The sequence below is a fragment of the Scyliorhinus canicula genome, unplaced genomic scaffold (genome assembly GCF_902713615.1).
Source record: "Scyliorhinus canicula unplaced genomic scaffold, sScyCan1.1, whole genome shotgun sequence".
Lineage (NCBI taxonomy): Eukaryota > Metazoa > Chordata > Chondrichthyes > Carcharhiniformes > Scyliorhinidae > Scyliorhinus > Scyliorhinus canicula.
This window is the reverse complement of record NW_024055751.1, coordinates 1,505,159-1,522,872: the sequence shown is the minus strand read 5'-3', so window position 1 is coordinate 1,522,872 and position 17,714 is coordinate 1,505,159. Positions and strand designations below refer to the sequence as shown.

Here is a 17,714-nt window from a genome sequence, read left to right as displayed (position 1 = left end):
CCAGGGAATATCTTCAGGTATATGCAGATTAGGGTGTTTGTTAGGCGGCAGGTGGCAGAGTTTCCACTGTTGCCGCCAAGGGGGGTTCAGGACAGGGTGCTCTCGGGGACGTGGGTTGGAGAGGGGAGGATCTCGGCAATCTACCAAGTGATGCAGGAAGGGGAGGAGGCCTCGGTGGAAGAGCTGAAAGATGTGGGAGGAGGAGCTGGGAGAGGAGATTGACGAGGGGACGTGGGCGGATGCTTTGGGGAGGTTAGATTCCTCCTCTTGCGCACGGCTTGGTCTAATCCAACTAAAGGTGCTGCATAGGGCGCATATGACTGGGACCAGGCTGAGCCGGTTCTTTGGGGGAGAGGACAGGTGTGGCAGGTGTTTGGGGAGCCCAGCAAACCACACCCACATGTTCTCGGCGTGTTCTGCATTGGAGGGCTTTTGGAGGGGTGTTGCGGGGACGTTGTCAAGGGTGGTTGGCTCCAGGGTGGAGCCGGGCTGCGGGCTTGCAATTTTCGGGGTAGCATTGGAGCCGGGAACGCAGGAGGTGAAAGAGGCCGGTATTCTGGCCTTTGCGCCCCTGGTAGCCCGGCGCAGGATTCTTTTACAGTGGAAGGATGTGAAGCCCCCAAGCGCGGAATCCTGGATCAACGACATGGCCGGGTTCATCAAAATGGTTACTGTTTTTCTTTCTTTTGTTGGTTAAAATTTGAATAAAAATTACTTTTAAAAACAAAAAATAATTGGGGAGACAAGCACATCAGTGCAAATGACTCTGTTTTATGTTTAGTGATCCCTCCGCCTACTCACTGTCACATCACAATAACGTCCCTGGATCCCAAGACTAAGAGAGACACTCTGGGAGGAATGCAGAGCTGGGACTAGTCCATGGAGTAACTCAAGGTGTCAGAACTGAAATAACCCGGAGTTAGAAAGGAGAAAAGTTCCCAAAATGCAGCAGTCTGTATCAGAACATCAATTAATCTCCTCTTATCCTGAAGAAATGAAGGTCTCGACTGTGTGCATGAAACAATATTAGTTCACTTGACATTTATCCAGAGGATTTTCAACCCCAACCCAGTAATAGGGATTATTATCAGAAAAGTTCCCAAAATGCAGCAGTCTGTACCAGAACATCAGTTAATCTCCTCTTATCCTGAAGAAATGAAGGTCCCGACTGTGTGTCTGAAACAATATTAGTTCACTTGACATTTATCCAGAGGATTTTCAACCCAACCCAGTAATAGGGATTATTATCAGAAATAAACTCCCAACAATCAGAATGCTGAAGGTTCAGTCCGGGATGTGATTAACAGCAGCAATAACTGCAGAATCCAACCCCTGCGGTCTCCCCTTGCTGTGGCTGCGTTGGTGTGCCAGCAGGTGGAATGAGCGAGTGTATCTCTTCCCACACTCGGAGCAAGTGAACGGCCTCTCCCCAGTGTGAATCCGCTGGTGACTCAGTAAGTAGGCTGTACAAACGAATCCCTTCCCACATTCGGAGCAAATGAAGGGTTTATCCACAGTGTGAGTGCGTTGGTGTGTCAGCAGGTGGAATGAGCGAGTGAATCCCTTCCCACACTCCGAGCAGGTGAACGGCCTCTCCCCAGTGTGAACCCGCTGGTGTGTCAGTAAATTAGATCTACAAGTGAATCCATTTCCACAATCAGAGCAGATAAATGGTTTATCCCCAGTGTGAACTTGCTGGTGTGTCAGCAGGTGGGATGACTGAGTGAATCCCTTCCCACACTTGGAGCAGGTAAATGGTTTATCCCCAGTGTGAACCCGCTGGTGAGCCAGCAGGTGGAATGAGCGAGTGAATCCCTTCCCACAGTCAGAGCAGGTGAACGGCCTCTCCCCAGTGTGAATCCGCTGGTGACTCAGTAAGTAGGCTGTACAAACGAATCCCTTCCCACATTCAGAGCAAATGAAGGGTTTATCCACAGTGTGAGTGCGCTGGTGTGTCAGCAGGTTGGATGAGACACTGAATCCCTTCCCACACTTTGAGCAGGTGAACGGTTTCTCCCCAGTGTGAACCCGCTGGTGCATCACCAGGTGGGATGAGCAAGTGAATCTCTTCCCACAGTCAGTGCAGGTGAACGGCCTCTCCCCAGTGTGAATCTGCTGGTGTCTCAGCAGAACATTTGTGAATTTAAAACTCTTCCCACATTCAGAGCATTGGAAAGGTTTCTTATCCGAGTGAACAAGTTGGTGTGATCTGAGGCTGGTTAAAGAAATGAATCCTTTTCCACATAAGGAGCAGGTGAATGGCCTCTCCCCAGTGTGAACTCGCTGGTGTTTCTGGAGGCTGGAAGACTGAGTGAACCCCTTCCCACACACAGAGCAGGTGAATGGCCTCTCCCCAGTGTGAGTACGTTCATGTTCAATGAGTGTCTGTGATCGTTTGAACAGCTTCCCACAGTGAGAGCAGCTGAACTGCCCCTCAGTGCGAACAACCTGGTGCTTGACCAGGTCCTCGGAGCTTTTATTGTTATCACAGTCTGACTGGTTAAACAGCTTCTCCCCACTGTGAACTCTCTGGTGTGTCAGCAGGTGGGATGACTGAATGAATCCCTTCCCACACACAGAGCAGGTGAACGGCCTCTCTCCAGTGTGACTGCGTCGATGCATTTCCAGCAGGGATGGGTATTTGAATCCCTTCCCACAGTTCCCACATTTCCACGGCTTTTCCATGGTGTTCATGTCCTTGTCTCTCCAGGTTAGATGATCAGTTGAAGCTTCGTCCACACACAGAACACGTGTACGGTTTCTCTCCGCTGTGAATGGGGTGATGTTTTTTCAGGCTGTGTAACTGGTTAAAGCTCTTTCCACAGTCAGTTCACTGGAACTCTCTCACTCGGGTGTGTGTTGTGTGGATCTCGGTGCTTCTCCAGTCACACTGATGTTTCCAGTCAGTTCACAGGAACACTCTCACTCGGGTGTGTGTTGTGTGGATCTCGGTGCTTTTCCAGTCACACTGATGTTTGAAATCTTTTCCAACTGTCAGAACCAACAAACATTTCTCCTTCCACATTCAAAGACCGATGATATTCAGGTCCTGATGAATTGAGTGACTCTGTCAGATCTCGATATGTTTGGTCTGAGTTTCCCATCTGCAAATCAACGTCCTCTTGTACCTTGTAAAAGACATTGACAGTGTCAGGATTACCATTAGTACAGGATAGGAATTCCAAACAGACAATTTCAGTTTCTATTGATTTTTTCTCTCTCGTTTCCTAAACTTGTGCTTCTCAACTAAACCAGAAAGTTGGGCAGCACGGTGGCGCAGTGGGTTAGCCCTGCTGCCTCACGGCACCAAGGTCCCAGGTTCGATCCCAGCTCTGGGTCACTGTCCATGTGGAGTTTGCATATTCTCTCCTTGTTTGTGTGGGTTTCGTGCCCACAACCCAAAGATGTGCAGGGTAGCTGGATTGGCCACGCTAAATTGCCCCGTAATTGGAAAAAATGAATTGGGTACACTAAATTTATTTAAAAATCTAAACCAGAATGTTGTTTCCAGTGTCTATGAGACATTCTGCACCCTAGGGTATCCACCAGTGTGGAAGGTCTCAAGTGTTCCGGCAGACACCACACGCTCCCCTTCCAGGACCATCCGGGCACAGAAAAGGGGCCGACAGCCAGAGTTACCCCTGCCACTCTGTAAATTGCTGTTTTAACCAGGCCCAAGAGCAGGTCCAGGAGCAGATTCTCTGACTTACCCAGTCCCCTCCACACTAGGCAGACAGTGATTAGGAGTGTGGGGTCGAAGTGCAAACAAAGTGGAGAAGTAGTTCCTTCAGGTGACAATACGGAGACTCTAACCTCTCACTGAATATAAATATATGGCCCAAAGACTCCTGGAGGCCCCGTACATCAGAGTTGTTTAAAAACCTGTTGCCCATTGTTAAACATGCCGGACAATAGGACCCGGTGATAACTGAAACCCTGAAGCTCCGCCTACTCACTGTGACGTCATGCGGCGCATGCGCTCTACGCTGACCCAAAATGATGACCTTTAACCGGAACCTGGTTCTGGGGAAAAAAGACTTGGAGCTGGAAACGCGGGACCTGCAGAGTCTCATTCGGGGTTTGAGGCTCTCACCAGTTCTTTAGAAACCCTCCCAATCCAGATCCGGCTCCATCGCTCCTTCAAAGTTTCCGAATCCTTCCCTGATGCAGAGACGACAAAACAACACCCCCCCCCCCTCCCCCCCCCCTTGACCATTACTCACAGTGCGCATGCTCCCATACTGGGCGCTTCTGCGCATGCGCTGGTGGTCCTCTGGTGTCAATAGGGGACATTCACTACTGGGGGGAGTGCTGGGTAAATACACCAACATCGAATACCCTAATTAGAGACTCGTGATTTTTTCCTGCGATGTGGATATTGGGGGAGAATCGAGAAATTAATAAAACTAGGAACCAGGTTATACAGAAATCCATGTCCACAGACCCTTCATGGGCATCACAAGTGTTCACAGCGCCACGGTTCCAGGCTCGATTCCCCGCTAGGTCACTGTCTGTGCGGAGTTTGCACGTTCTCCCTGTATCTGCGTGGGTTTCCTCCGGGTGCTCCGTTTCCTCCCACAGTCCAAAGACGTGCAGGTTAGGTGGAGTGGCCATGATAAACTGCCCTTAGTGACCTAAAAGGTTGGGAGAGGTTATTGGGTTACAATAATAGGAGGGAAGTGAGGGCTAAAGTGAGTCAGTGCAGACTCGATGGGCTGAATGGCCTCCTATGGTTATCCATCAGAAAGATGAAGTAGGAATTGGGGGAGAATTTCAAATTCCCAAACGTTTTCCAGACAGCAGCTCCAGTCAAATGTAAACTCAGAGGGTGGGGTGACTGAGTTAAGTATTTGAGTTAAATATTTCAGTGAAGCATTTTGGTGCCACAGTGGTTAGCATTGTTGCCTCACAGTGGTTAGCATTGTTGCCTCACAGTGGTTAGCATTGTTGCCTCACAGTGGTTAGCATTGTTGCCTCACAGTGGTTAGCATTGTTGTCTCACAGTGGTTAGCAATGTTGCCTCAGAGTGGTTAGCATTGTTGCCTCAGAGTGGTTAGCATTGTTGCCTCACAGTGGTTAGCATTGTTGTCTCACACAGGTTGGCATTCTTGCCTCACAGTGGTTAGTATTCTTGTCTCACAGTGATTAGCACTGTTGCCTCACAGTGCCAGAGACTCAAATTCAATTCCGGCCTTGGTTGACTGTGTGGAGATCGCACTTTCTCCCCATGTCTGTGTGTTTTTCCTTTGGGTGCTCCGGTTTGCTCCCACAGTCCAAAGATGTGCAGGTTAGGTGGATTGGCAATGCTAAATTGCCCCTTAATATCCACAGATGTTGGGTGGCACAGTGCTTAGCACTGTTGCCTCACTGCGGCAGAGACTCGAGTTCAATTCTGGCCTTAGGTGACTGTGTGGAGATCGCACTTTCTCTCTGTGTCTGCGTGGGTTTCCTCTGGGTGCTCCGGTTTTCTCCCACCAATGCAGGTTTGGTGGATTGGCTATGCTAAATTGCCCTTTAGTGTCCTGCCTTCTCCCCATTATCCCTGAACCCTTATTAATCAAGAAATCCACTTTTGGGTGACATGGTGGCGCAGTGGCTTCACGGTGCCAAGGACTCAGGTTTGATCCTGGCCCCAGGTTACTGTCCATGTGGAGTTTGCACATTCTCCCCGTGTCTGCGCGGGTTTCACCCCCACAACCCATCTTTGTGCAGGGGTTGTGGATTGGTCATGCTAAATTGCCCCTTAATTGGAGAACATTAGGAAAAAGAGATATCCTCTTCCTAATCAAGAACCCCAGTTTTGTGCTTGAGGTGCTGTTACCTACAGGGCTACAGTTCTTTCCTAGAACATGAGAACCAGGAGTAGGCAATTTAGCCTCTCGAGCCGACTCCCCCATTCAATATGATCATGGCTGATCTTATCATGGCCTCATCTCCACTGTCCTGCCCTTTCACCATAACCCGTCAATCCATCTCCACTGTCCTGCCCTTTCACCATAACCCGTCAATCCATCTCCACTGTCCTGCCCTTTCACCATAACCCTTCAATCCATCTCCACTGTCCCGCCCTTTCACCATAACCCGTCAATCCATCTCCACTGTCCACCCTTTCACCATAACCCGTCAATCCATCTCCACTGTCCTGCCCTTTCACCATAACCCGTCAATCCATCTCCACTGTCCTGCCCTCTCACCATAATCCGTCAATCCATCTCCACTGTCCTGCCCTTTCACCATAACCTGTCAATCCATCTCCACTGTCCTCCCTTTCACCATAACCCACCAATCCATCTCCACTGTCCCGCCCTTTCACCATAACCCGTCAATCCATCTCCACTGTCCTCCCTTTCACCATAACCCGTCAATCCATCTCCACTGTCCTGCCCTTTCACCATAACCCGTCAATCCATCTCCACTGTCCTCCCTTTCACCATAACCCGTCAATCCATCTCCACTGTCCTGCCCTTTCACCATAACCCATCAATCCATCTCCACTGTTCTGCACTTTCACCATAACTTGTCAATCCATCTCCACTGTCTTCCCTTTCACCATAACCCGTCAATCCATCTCCACTGTCCCGCCCTTTCACCATAACCCGTCAATCCATCTCCACTGTCCTCCCTTTCACCATAACCCGTCAATCCATCTCCACTGTCCTCCCTTTCACCATAACCCGTCAATCCATCTCCACTGTCCTGCACTTTCACCATAACTTGTCAATCCATCTCCACTGTCCTCCCTTTCACCATAACCCGTCAATCCATCTCCACTGTCCTCCCTTTCACCATAACCCATCAATCCATCTCCGCTGTCGTCCCTTTCACCATAACCAGTCAATCCATCTCCACTGTCCTGCCCTTTCACCAGAACCCGTCAATCCATCTCCACTGTCCTGCCCTTTCACCATAACCCGTCAATCCATTACTGATTAAAAATCTGGAGGGTGACTAGGTGGCGCAGTGGTTAGCACTGCTGCTTCACTGTGCCGAGGACCTGGGTTTAGTCCCAGCCTAGGGTCACTGTCCATGTGGAGTTTTCACATTCTCCCCATGTCTGTGTGGGTCTCACCCCCACAACCCAAAACTGTGCAGGGTAGGTGGACTGGTCATGGTAAATTGCCCCTTAATTGGGAATTTAAAAAAAAAATCTGTCCACCTCCTCAAATTTATTGACTGTCCCAGCACCCACCACACTCTTCAGTAGCGAAGTCCACAGATTTACGACCCTTTGAGAAGTAGTTTCTCCTCATCTCTATTTGAAATTTGCTGTCCCTATCTTGAGACAATGACCTCTCGTTCTACAATGCCCCACAAGAGGAAGCATCCGCTCCACGTCTAATTTATCCATACCTTTTATCAGGTACCTGCTGCTATTGTCTCTCTTGATGGTGGAGGTCATGGGTTTGGAAGGTGCTAAGGAGCCTTGGTGAATTACTATAGTGCAACCTGTAGACAGTACACATGGCTGTCACTGTTCGTCAATGGTAGAGGGATTGAATATTTGTGGATGGGGTGCCAATCAAATGGGCTTGTTTGTCCTGGATGGTGTGAGCTCCTTGAATATTGGTGGAGCTACACTCATCCAGTCAAGAGGAGAGTATTCCATCACACTCCTGACTTGTGGCTTTTCGATGGTGGTCTGGCCTTGCGGAGCCAGGAGGTGAATTACTCGCCGCAGGATTCCTCCCCTCTGAGCTGCTCTGGTAGCCACAGTATTTATATATTTGTATTGTTTTATTCATTTACAGGATATGGATGTCGCTAGTTGGACCAGCATTTATTGCCCATCCCGAGTTGCCCTTCAGAAGATGGTGGTGAGTTGCCTTCTTCAACCTCTAGTCCAGTTCAGTTTCTGTTCAATGGTAACCCCCAGGATGTTGATAGTATGGGACTCAATGATGGTAATGCCTTTAAATGTTTAGGGGTGATCATAAGTTCCTCTCTTGTTGGAGATGGTCATTGCCTGGCAGTTGTGTGGCATGAATGTTACTTGCCACTTGTCAGCCCAAGCCCAGGGTATTGCCCAGGTTGTTGCATTTGGACATGAACTGCTTCAGTGTCTGAGGAGTCGTGAGTGGTGCCGTAACATCCCCACTCCTGACCTTATGATGGAAGGAAGGTCATTCATGAAGCAGCTGAAGATGGTTAGACCTTGGACAGGACCCCGAGGAGCCCCTGCAGTGATGTCCTGAAGCTGAGATGATTGACCTCCAACAACCATCTTTCTTTGTGCCAGGTGTGACTCCAACCAGCGGACAGTTTACCCGATTCCCATTGACAGCAATTTTGCTGGGACTCCCTGATGCCACACTCGGTCAAATACTGCCGTGGTGTCAATAAGTCACTCTCAGATCACATCTGGAGTTCAGCTCTTTTATCTACGTTTGAACCAAGGACATAATGATGTCAGGAGCTGAGTGACCCTGCCAGAACGCAACCTGGCATCAATGAGCAGGTTATTGCTGAGCATGTGCCACTTGATAGCACTGTTGATGATCCCTCCATCACTTTACTGATGATTGAGAGAAGACGGATGAGGCAGTAATGGGCTGGGTTTGATTTGTCCTGCTCTTCGTGTACAAGACATACCTGGATAATTTTCTACACTGCTGGATAATCAGTAATTTACTAAGATTCACGATAGCTTCCTTTCATTCGTACACCATGTCTACATTAATAAACCAAGGACCCTATTAAACAGATTCATCAACTCCGCTTGTCATAATAAATCAATTTTGTACATTTACCCCCTAGTATTGTAGATGCTACACTCTGTTTAAAATTGCACCATTTATATACAGCCTCTCTTCCATCTTCCTTCCAAAATCTACCATTGACTGTGCCTTGGGGTCAATAACAGTCCCTGTCAGATCTCTCTCTTTTAGAGCTGATTTAAAGTTGTAGATTTTTCTCCAAAGATTAAATTGGGATTGATATTCAAATTAAACTATTTTACTGCAGAAACAGCTTCAGCTGGGAGTCTGAATGAAGAGGAAAGATCCCAGACAGTGGGTCTCCCAGGTTCACTGCAGGCTGAGGAAGGAGCTGCGCTCCGAAAGCTCGTGTTTGAAACAAACCTGTTGGACTTTGACCTGGTGTTGTAAGACTTCTCACTGTGCTCACCCCAGTCCAACATCTCCACATCACTGCAGGCCCGACAGCTCAATCAGCTCCACTCTCAGCTCAGGAGAGCTCAGCAGCTCCACACACAGTCCACAGGGGAAAGCTCCTGGTCCAGTGGGACCAACATTCATGTTCTAACTGACACCACCAATAAAACTGTTAAAAATTCCATTGCTCTTATAACTGGATGGGAAGATGCCAGAATGGAACCCTGGTTCAAAAGAGCGGAACATTCTTTAATCAAATGTGGATGAAGAGTCACTGGAAGCCCGCTAATTAGTTTGAAAAATATTGACAAGGTGGATGTAGGTGAGCAGAGAGCTGGAGAATCATTAAAGTCCGTGCATGAACTTTTGTTCAATTGATATTTAAAACATATTTTATGTTCTATTTACAGCATGTCAATAATTTAGAATTGTGAAAGATGATCTGCAGGTGGGGCGGATGAATCTGAGTCGATAGTTGTCACATTTTACTGGAAATGTTTGACATGTTTCGCGATGATGGCTCAAGGGTTTGTGCTGCTGATTGTGATCATTCTGGTGGCTTTTCTTTGTTATCTACAGTTTATAATCAAGAAATTAGGAAAACAAGCTCACAGCTTAGAAAGAACTGGGTTAGTCAGAAATCAGTTGTGAGCAGTCAATAAGGATATTCCCTTCTCCAGGTAAGACATCATTGTCCAATAGTGTTATTACATCTTAAGAAATGTATTGTGAAGAAAGCTCCCTGGCTTGACAAACACAGGACAGTGACGGCCTGTTATCTCTGCCGAGGACATGTCTCCAGCACAGAACCTGAATCAAGATAAACTTGATCAGTTGGGGAGGACCTCAGGACCCATATGTAAAGCAGACACCTGGGTAAAGGTTAAACAGGATATCTGAGCAAGAAATGAGCCAGAATGAAAAGCCGCACCGACCTCCTCAGAAAACGATCACAGGACACGACCGACAGAATACCCTTCGTCGTCCAGTACTTCCCTGGAGTGGAGAAACTACGACATCTCCGTCGGAGCATTCAACATGTCAATGATGACGACGAATATCACGGCAAGGCCATCCCCACACCCCCACTACTTGCCTTCAATCAACTGCCTAACCTCAAACAGACCATTGTTCGCAGCAAAAAGCCTTCAGGAGAACAGTGACACCACACAACCTGCCATGGCAATGTCTGCAAGACACGCCGGATCATCAACATGGATACCACCATTACACATGAGAACACCACCCACCAGGTACACAGTACATACTCATGCAACTCGGCCAACATTGTCTACCTCACATTGTTTGTACCTGTAAAGACCCGCAGTCCAACCATTCTTCACATTCCAATCTGTAATTATCTCGCAATTGTGACTCTGCCGATATATACTGTGGAGATGCCGGCGTTGGACTGGGGTCGGCACAGTAAGAAGTCTGACAACACCAGGTTAAAGTCCAACAAGTTTGTTTCAAATCACTAGCTTTTGGAGCGCAGCTCCTTCCTCGGGTGAATGATCTATTTATACAGCATTTGTGAACCTGCCTCCACTGATGAAGGAGCAGCTCTCTGAAAGCTTGTGATTTCAAATAAATCTGTTGGACTTTAACCTGGTGTTGTGAGACTTCTTAAACGGCCCTGAGAACCAACCTCCAGCTATTCGTCTAGAACAAGCTTCAGAGTCTCATGAGAATTCATAGAATCTACAGTGCAGAAAGAGACCATTCGAGTCAGCACTGTCACTTGGAAAGAGCACTCTCCTTAAGCCCACACCTCCAGCTGGGGGCTGGTTTAGCACAGGGCTAAATAGCTGGCTTTTAAAGGAGACCAAGGCAGGCCAGCAGCATGGGTTCAATTCCTGCACCATCCTCCCCGACCAGGCGCCGGAATGTGGCGACTGGGGGCTTTTCACAGTAACTTCATTTTTTGAAGCCTACTTGTGACAATAAGCGATTTTCATTTAATTTTTTCCCCCACCCCATCCCTGTAACCCGGTAACCGTACCTAACCTTTTTGGACACTAAGAACAATTTAGCATAGCCAATCCACCTAACCTGCACATCTTTGGACATGGGAGGTAACCGAAGCACCCAGAGGAAACCCACGTACACACAGGGAGGACATGCAGATTCCACATTTACAGTGACCCAAGCGGTAATCAAACCTGGGACCTGCCGCTGTGAAGCAACAGTATTAACCACTGTGCTACCATGCCACCCAGAAATGATTTGTTTCTGAGAATGCTTCACTCCAACTAAAGGAACAGCTCGACAACACCTGCAGCGATATACAGATTGCAGTACACATTCCATATTCACAATTCCAGCCTCAACTCGATCTGTATCTAATTTCTGTGTATGAGTCAGTGTGAAAGAGACGAGGGACTGAGATGTTCAAACATCGGTGGAAACAGTGTGATAGTAAATAACCTTTCCATTTAAAAATCGCCAGAAAGCCTGCTGCTGAAACGTATCTTAAATTAAGGCAAATCACTGTGAGGGTTTGAAAATATCACACAAAGATGCTGACAATGGACTGAAAAGGATCACACAAATCCTGTGGGTTACAATGAGTAAATCTCCTGACTCCTTCAACCAGAACTTGTATAACCAGTTCAGATAGCGAGACAGGACTGCAGCCTCTCACACTGAATATATCAATGACTCAGAGAGTCCTCCAGGCTGCAAACACCAGCGCAGCCTGGGAGTGGGAGGTTTAAAAAAGTTGTACATCGCTGTCATTAACTGGCGCTAGGACCCGGCTGGGAACAGAAACTTTGATGTTCCGCCCACTCTGTTGCGTCACTACGATGCCAGCGCATGCGCTGTGCTCCACGCTGAAGCAAGATGGCGGCAGTTAACCAGAGTTTTGTCCCGGGAGAAAGACTGGGAGCAGCAAACACGGGATCTGCAGGTTCGTATTAGAGGTTTGAAGCCTTCATCATCCACATAATCTTTGTTCAGGATGCCGGAGGTGGGGGTGTTGTGAACTTCTCTCCTAGAATGCCGTGATAGATTTTGGAAACTCCTTTACTGGGGGTTGGAAGGGGAGGATTTAGATACAGCAACCTCAAACCAAGAGAAATGTTTGTCTCTTTTGAATTTAGTTTCTGGACTGACAGTGATGGTTTTTGTAAACCTCCATTTAGAGGGTATTAGAAGAGGATTTGCAGACAGGAAACTTGAACCAAGTTTCACATCAAAATCTGGCCACATTATTTGATTAATCAGCACCTGAATTTAATCGCCCTTTTAGCATAATGATCGAGTTCCAGGTCATTGACATTCACTGTGTAAATCTGCCATCCTTAGTTGGGTGATGTTATTGAGGTGGAAATAGTCAATAATGGTGATGATGTTGACATCTGGTTGAAAGCTCAAGTTTAAGGTGAAATATTCAGTCTGGTTCGGTCTCTGGCAGTTCCGAGGAGAAGGGGTGAAGATAGTGGCTGGCAGGAACTGCAGACAATATGAAAATGGAGGAAATTTCTGTTATTCCAGTATTGGATGTTGAACAAGTCAGAATGGTGTGTAAGTTGGAGGAGAACATGGTGGTGATGGTGTTCACAAACACCTCCTACCCTGGTCCTTCTAGGTGGAGGAAGATAGGAGTTTTTGGAAGTTCCATCAAATATCTTGTTGAGTTGTAGATATATAAAATATCTCTACTTCATTCCTTGCCTCTCCTTTCCTGCTCCTCCCAGCGAGACCAGAGAATTGTATAGGTCCAGACCAAGTGGCAGGTTCCCTTCCTTGACAGGCATATGAACCAGTTCATTCATGGTCACATTTTCCAAGTGCCAGTCCCACAAATGTCGAGATTCATTCAGCTCAATTTCACAACCTACCATTGTGTTTTTGTTGGGTCTCTCTCACTCAATCTTTTCTGTTTTAAATCAATTTCACAGGGTATTAGAAGGGGAGGATTTGCAGTCGGGAAACTGAAACCAGTTTATTGTAACCTGTATACCACCATATTTGAAACATGGAAGGAAAAAGCACCGTTCACAGTGAAGAGAAACTGGACACATTTTCTGTGTATGGACAAGACTTTAGTCCGTCATCTGGTCTGACAAAGCATAACTGCAGTCACCACAGAGAGAAGCCGTGGAAATGTGGAGACTGTGGGAAGGGCTTTAATTACCCATCTGAGCTGGGGAATCATCAGCGTAGTCACAGTGGGGAGAGACCGTTCACTTGCTCGGAGTGTGAGAAGGGATTCACTTGTTCATCCTCCCTGCAGCAACACCGACAAGTTCACACAGACGAGAGACCTTTTAAATGTCCAGACTGCGGGAAGTGCTATAAAAGTTCCCGGGAACTGACTGGTCATCAACGTGTTCACAGTGATGAGAGACCTTTCAAGTGCTCTCACTGCAGGACTGGTTTCAAGACATTATCTGTCCTCACTGTCCACCAGCGAATTCACACTGGGGAGAGGCCGTTCATCTGCTCCACGTGTGGCAAAGGATTTGCTCACTCATCCCACCTGCGGACACACCAGCGAATTCACACCGGGGAGAGACCTTTTAAATGTCAGGACTGTGAGAAGGGCTATACAAGTTCCTGGGAACTGATGTTTCATCAACGTGTCCACACTGGGGAGAGGCCGTTCAGATGTTCTCACTGTGGGACTGGGTTCAGGCGATCATCTGATCTGATAGTACATCAGCGAGTTCACACTGGGGAGAGACCCTTCAACTGCTCTGAGTGTGGGAAGGGATTTACTCGGTTATCCACCCTGCTGGAACATCAGCGCATCCACAGTGGAGAGAGGCCGTTTACCTGTTCCGAGTGTGGGAAGGGATTCACTCGGTCATCCCATCTACTGACACACCAGCGAGTTCACACTGGGGAGAGGCCATTCACCTGCTCCGAGTGTGGGAAAGGATTCAGTCAATCATCCCACCTGGTGACACATCGGCGCATTCACACTGGGGAAAGACCATTCACTTGCCCCGAGTGTGGGAAGGGATTCACACAGTCAGCCAACCTGCTGCTACACCAGCAACTTCACAAGTAACTGTGATTGAATTGTTCTGTTAATTGTATCCGGGGGAGAACCATATTCATTGGGTCAGTTTCTGCTGGTGTTAATAAACTCCAGTTCTGGCGGTTAACATTTCACATAAAAGTCAAATAAACCAGCTTTATGTTAAACAGTGTGGTAAATTTTTTAGTATCTCTAACAGATTAATTCTCTTTGAAAGGTTCCCCAGTCTCTTCCATCCTCACCTCCAACAAGGGTGAGGAGCTTGTGGAGCTTCTTTGTTACTGAGATTGAGACAATCCGATCAGCTGCCTCTGCTACTTTCCTCCCTCCCACTAACCCACCAGACCAAACCATTTCTAAATTTCCTCAAAGTCTGAGCCCTGAATCTGCATCTTTCTCCAGTTTCACTCCTATCTTCAATCTTCCTCAGAACTCAGCTTGTCAGACACCTGCCTTCTGCTCCTTGACTCCATTCGCACTAAACATCCTGACCATGTTAGCTTCTCCGTGTTAGCTGATATTGTTAACGTTTCTCTCTCTCTTTTGGTACTGTCACTCTCACCTTTAAATCCACCATCATCACCTATCCTTTTTTAAAAAAAAACTTTTCCGACTGTTGTTGCAAAGTACCACCCATCTCATATCGCTTTCCTCTCCAAAGTCCGTGTACTCGGTGTTCCCCAAGAATCTATCCTCGGCCCCTCCTATTTCCCATCTACACGCTGCCACTAGGTGACAGCATCCCAAAGCACCGTATTGGTTTTCACATGGACACTGACAACACCCAGCTCTACCTCACCCCCATCCCTCTCCATTCCTCCACTGTTACTAAATTATCAAACTGCTTATACCACATCCAGTACTGGATGAGCAGAAATTTCCTCCAATTAAAAATTGGGGAGATCAAAGCCATTGTCTTCAGTCACCATTAGAAATTCCGTTCTCTAACTACCGAGTCCATCCCTCTCCCTGGGAACTGTCTGAGGCTGAACCACACTCTGCACAATCATAGAATCTCTACAGTGCAGAAGGAGGCCATTTGTCCCTTAAAGTCTGCACTGACCCTCTAAAAGAGCACCCTACCTATGCCCACTGCCCTGCCCTGCCCGCGATACCTCATCTAACCTGCACATCTTTTGGACCTGAGGGGCAATTTAGCATGGCCAATCCACCTAACCTGCACATCTGTGGACTGTGGGAGGAAACCAGAACACTTGGAGGAAACCCACACAGACAAGGGCAGCATGTGGCGCAGTGGGTTAGCCCTGCAGCCTCATGGCGCAGAGGTCCCAGGTTCGATCCCAGGTCTGGATCACTGTCCGTGTGGAGTTTGCACATTCTCCCTGTGTTTGCGTGGGTTTTGCCCCCACAACCCAAAGATGTGCAGGGTAAGTGGATTGGCCATGCGAAATTGCCCCTTAATTGGAAAAAATGAATTGGATACTCTTAAATTTAAAAAAAACGCTCCACACAGACAGTGCCCCAAGGCCGGAATTGAATCCGGGTTCCTGGTGCTATGAGGCAGCTGTGCTAACCACTGTGCCACTGCGTTAAGATGAGATTCCGACCACATATTCACACCATCACTCATACCAGATATTTCAAAATCCATAATGCCGCCCGTCTCCACCCCACCCCAGCTCGGCTACTGCTGAAACCCACATCCATTCCCCGGTTTAAATTCCTGGTCAACCTCACATTCAGTCCGCACTTCCCCAGACCAGAACGTGTCAGCGTCCACGTCTCTACTGCCCATGTGCTCTCTCACCTCAGGTCCTGCTCACTTCCCCGCCCTGTGCTGGCTGTAAGATTCTACAACCAGCATCTGCCTAGTGACTGATTAATCAGGTTGTTTTGTTGGTATTAAAGCAAAATGTTGCTCCCGCTGCACCAGGAGAACTCTGGTGTAAAGTGTCTGCAGTTGCCGAGCTCTCCTGAGATGAGAATGGAGCTGCCAGGGCTGCAGTGAACCTTGAAGAACTGCTGTCTGGGATCATTCCTCTGAATTCACTGACTCCCCGCTGAACGTTAGGAATAGAGTAAACCTGAACAACTTACCAAATACTCAACAAATGATTTCCCAGTAGTAGAGTAAGAACCAATTTGTGCAGGACGAGAAAGGTAGAAAAGGAACAAACACCTCCTTCACCGAATTCCTCCACTCACCAGACTCTCGGGGTTACACTCAGTTTGCCAAGGCTGCACTAAGGAACCTTGTATTTACAACCAACTCTTTCTGCAGTAAAATAGTTAAACTTTGACTGTCAATCCCATTTAAACTTTCCAGAGCAAAATCTACAACCCAAGTCTGCTGTAAATGTGATAGAAAATACTTGTGTTCATTTTGCATCTTTTACAAGCTCACAACATCCCAAAGCGATTCAAATCGAGGATGTATTTGGAATGAGGAAGCATGGCGGTGCAGTGGTTAGCACTGCTGCCTCATGGCACCGAGGTCCCAGGTTCGAGCCCAGCTCTGGGTCACTGTCCGTATGGAGTTTGCACATTCTCCCCGCGTTTGCGTGGGTTTCACCCCCACAACCCAAAGATACACAGGGTAGGTGGATTCGCCACGCTAAATTTCCCTTAATTGGAAAAAATGATTGGGTACACTGAATTTATTTTAAAAAAAATATTTCAAAACATTTTTTTTAAAAGGATGTATTGGAAGGAAGAATGAGGAGAGGCAAAGTAAACTAAACGGTATAATTTTAAACAGAATGCAGGTCGAGTGACCCAGGAGTGAATATAAAGAAATATTTCAATGCAACAGGACAGGTCCATAAGACCGTAAGACATATGAGCAGAATTAGGCCACTCGGCCTATCGAGTCTGCTCCGCCGTTCAATCATGGCTGATATTCTGATATTCCCATTCTCTTGCCTTCTCGCCATAAACCCTGATCCCCTCATTGATCAAGAACCTATCTCTCACTTAAAGACACTCTGATTTGGCCTCCAGCATTCTGCAGCAAAGAAATTCCTCCTCATCTCTGTTTTAAAGGATCGTCCCTTAAATCTGAGATTGTGTTCTCTGGTTCTAGTTTTTCCTACAACTGGAAACATCCTCTCCACATCCACTCTATCCAGGTCTCGCAGTATCCTGTAAGTTTCAATAAGATCCCCCCCTCATCCTTCTAAACTCCAACAAGTACAGACACAGAGTCCTCAACCGCTCCTCATACGACAAGCTCTTCATTCCAGGGATCATTCTTGTGAACCTCCTCTGCACCCTTTCCAAGACCAGCACATCCTTCCTTAGATACAGGGCCCAAAACTGCTCACAATATTCCAAATGGAGTCTGACCAGAGCCTTATACAGCCTCAGATGTACATCCCTGCTCTTGTATTCTCACCCTCTCGACATAAATGCTAGCATTGCATTTGCCTTCCTAACTGCCAACTGAACCTGCACGTTCACCTTAAGAAAATCTTGAACAAGGACTCCCAAGACACTTTGCTAACTTATTTAATAGTAGGGCGGCATGTGGTGCAGTGGATAGCACTGGGACTGCGGCGCTGAGGACCCGGATTGGAATTCCGGCCCTGGGTGACTGTCCGTGTGGAGTTTGCACATTCATAGATTTACATAGAATTTACAGTGCAGAAGGAGGC

The 17,714-nt window shown here is 47.5% G+C and overlaps 2 protein-coding genes across 2 annotated transcripts in view; one reads left to right on the top strand and one right to left on the bottom strand.

Moving 5' to 3' along the window:
* Window positions 1-764: 764 nt before the first annotated feature.
* Window positions 765-17,714, bottom strand: part of LOC119960905 — a 379,220-nt gene continuing 362,270 nt past the window's right edge. Inside the window, exon 15 of the mRNA XM_038788480.1 lies at window positions 765-2,574. Coding sequence (XP_038644408.1) covers window positions 1,285-2,574 — 1,290 coding nt within the window. The 3' untranslated portion in view covers window positions 765-1,284. The remainder of the gene's footprint in view (window positions 2,575-17,714) is intronic.
* LOC119960910 (zinc finger protein 239-like) lies at window positions 11,237-14,267 on the top strand. Its single transcript, XM_038788487.1, has 2 exons — window positions 11,237-12,021; window positions 13,016-14,267. The coding sequence occupies exon 2, from the start codon at window positions 13,093-13,095 to the stop codon at window positions 14,128-14,130; it is 1,038 nt and encodes a 345-aa protein (XP_038644415.1). The 5' UTR covers window positions 11,237-12,021; window positions 13,016-13,092; the 3' UTR covers window positions 14,131-14,267.

Coding starts and splice junctions, on each gene's coding strand:
- LOC119960910 (XM_038788487.1), top strand. CDS start 13,093: ATGGAAGGAAAAAGCACCGTTCACAGTGAAGAGAAACTGGACACATTT.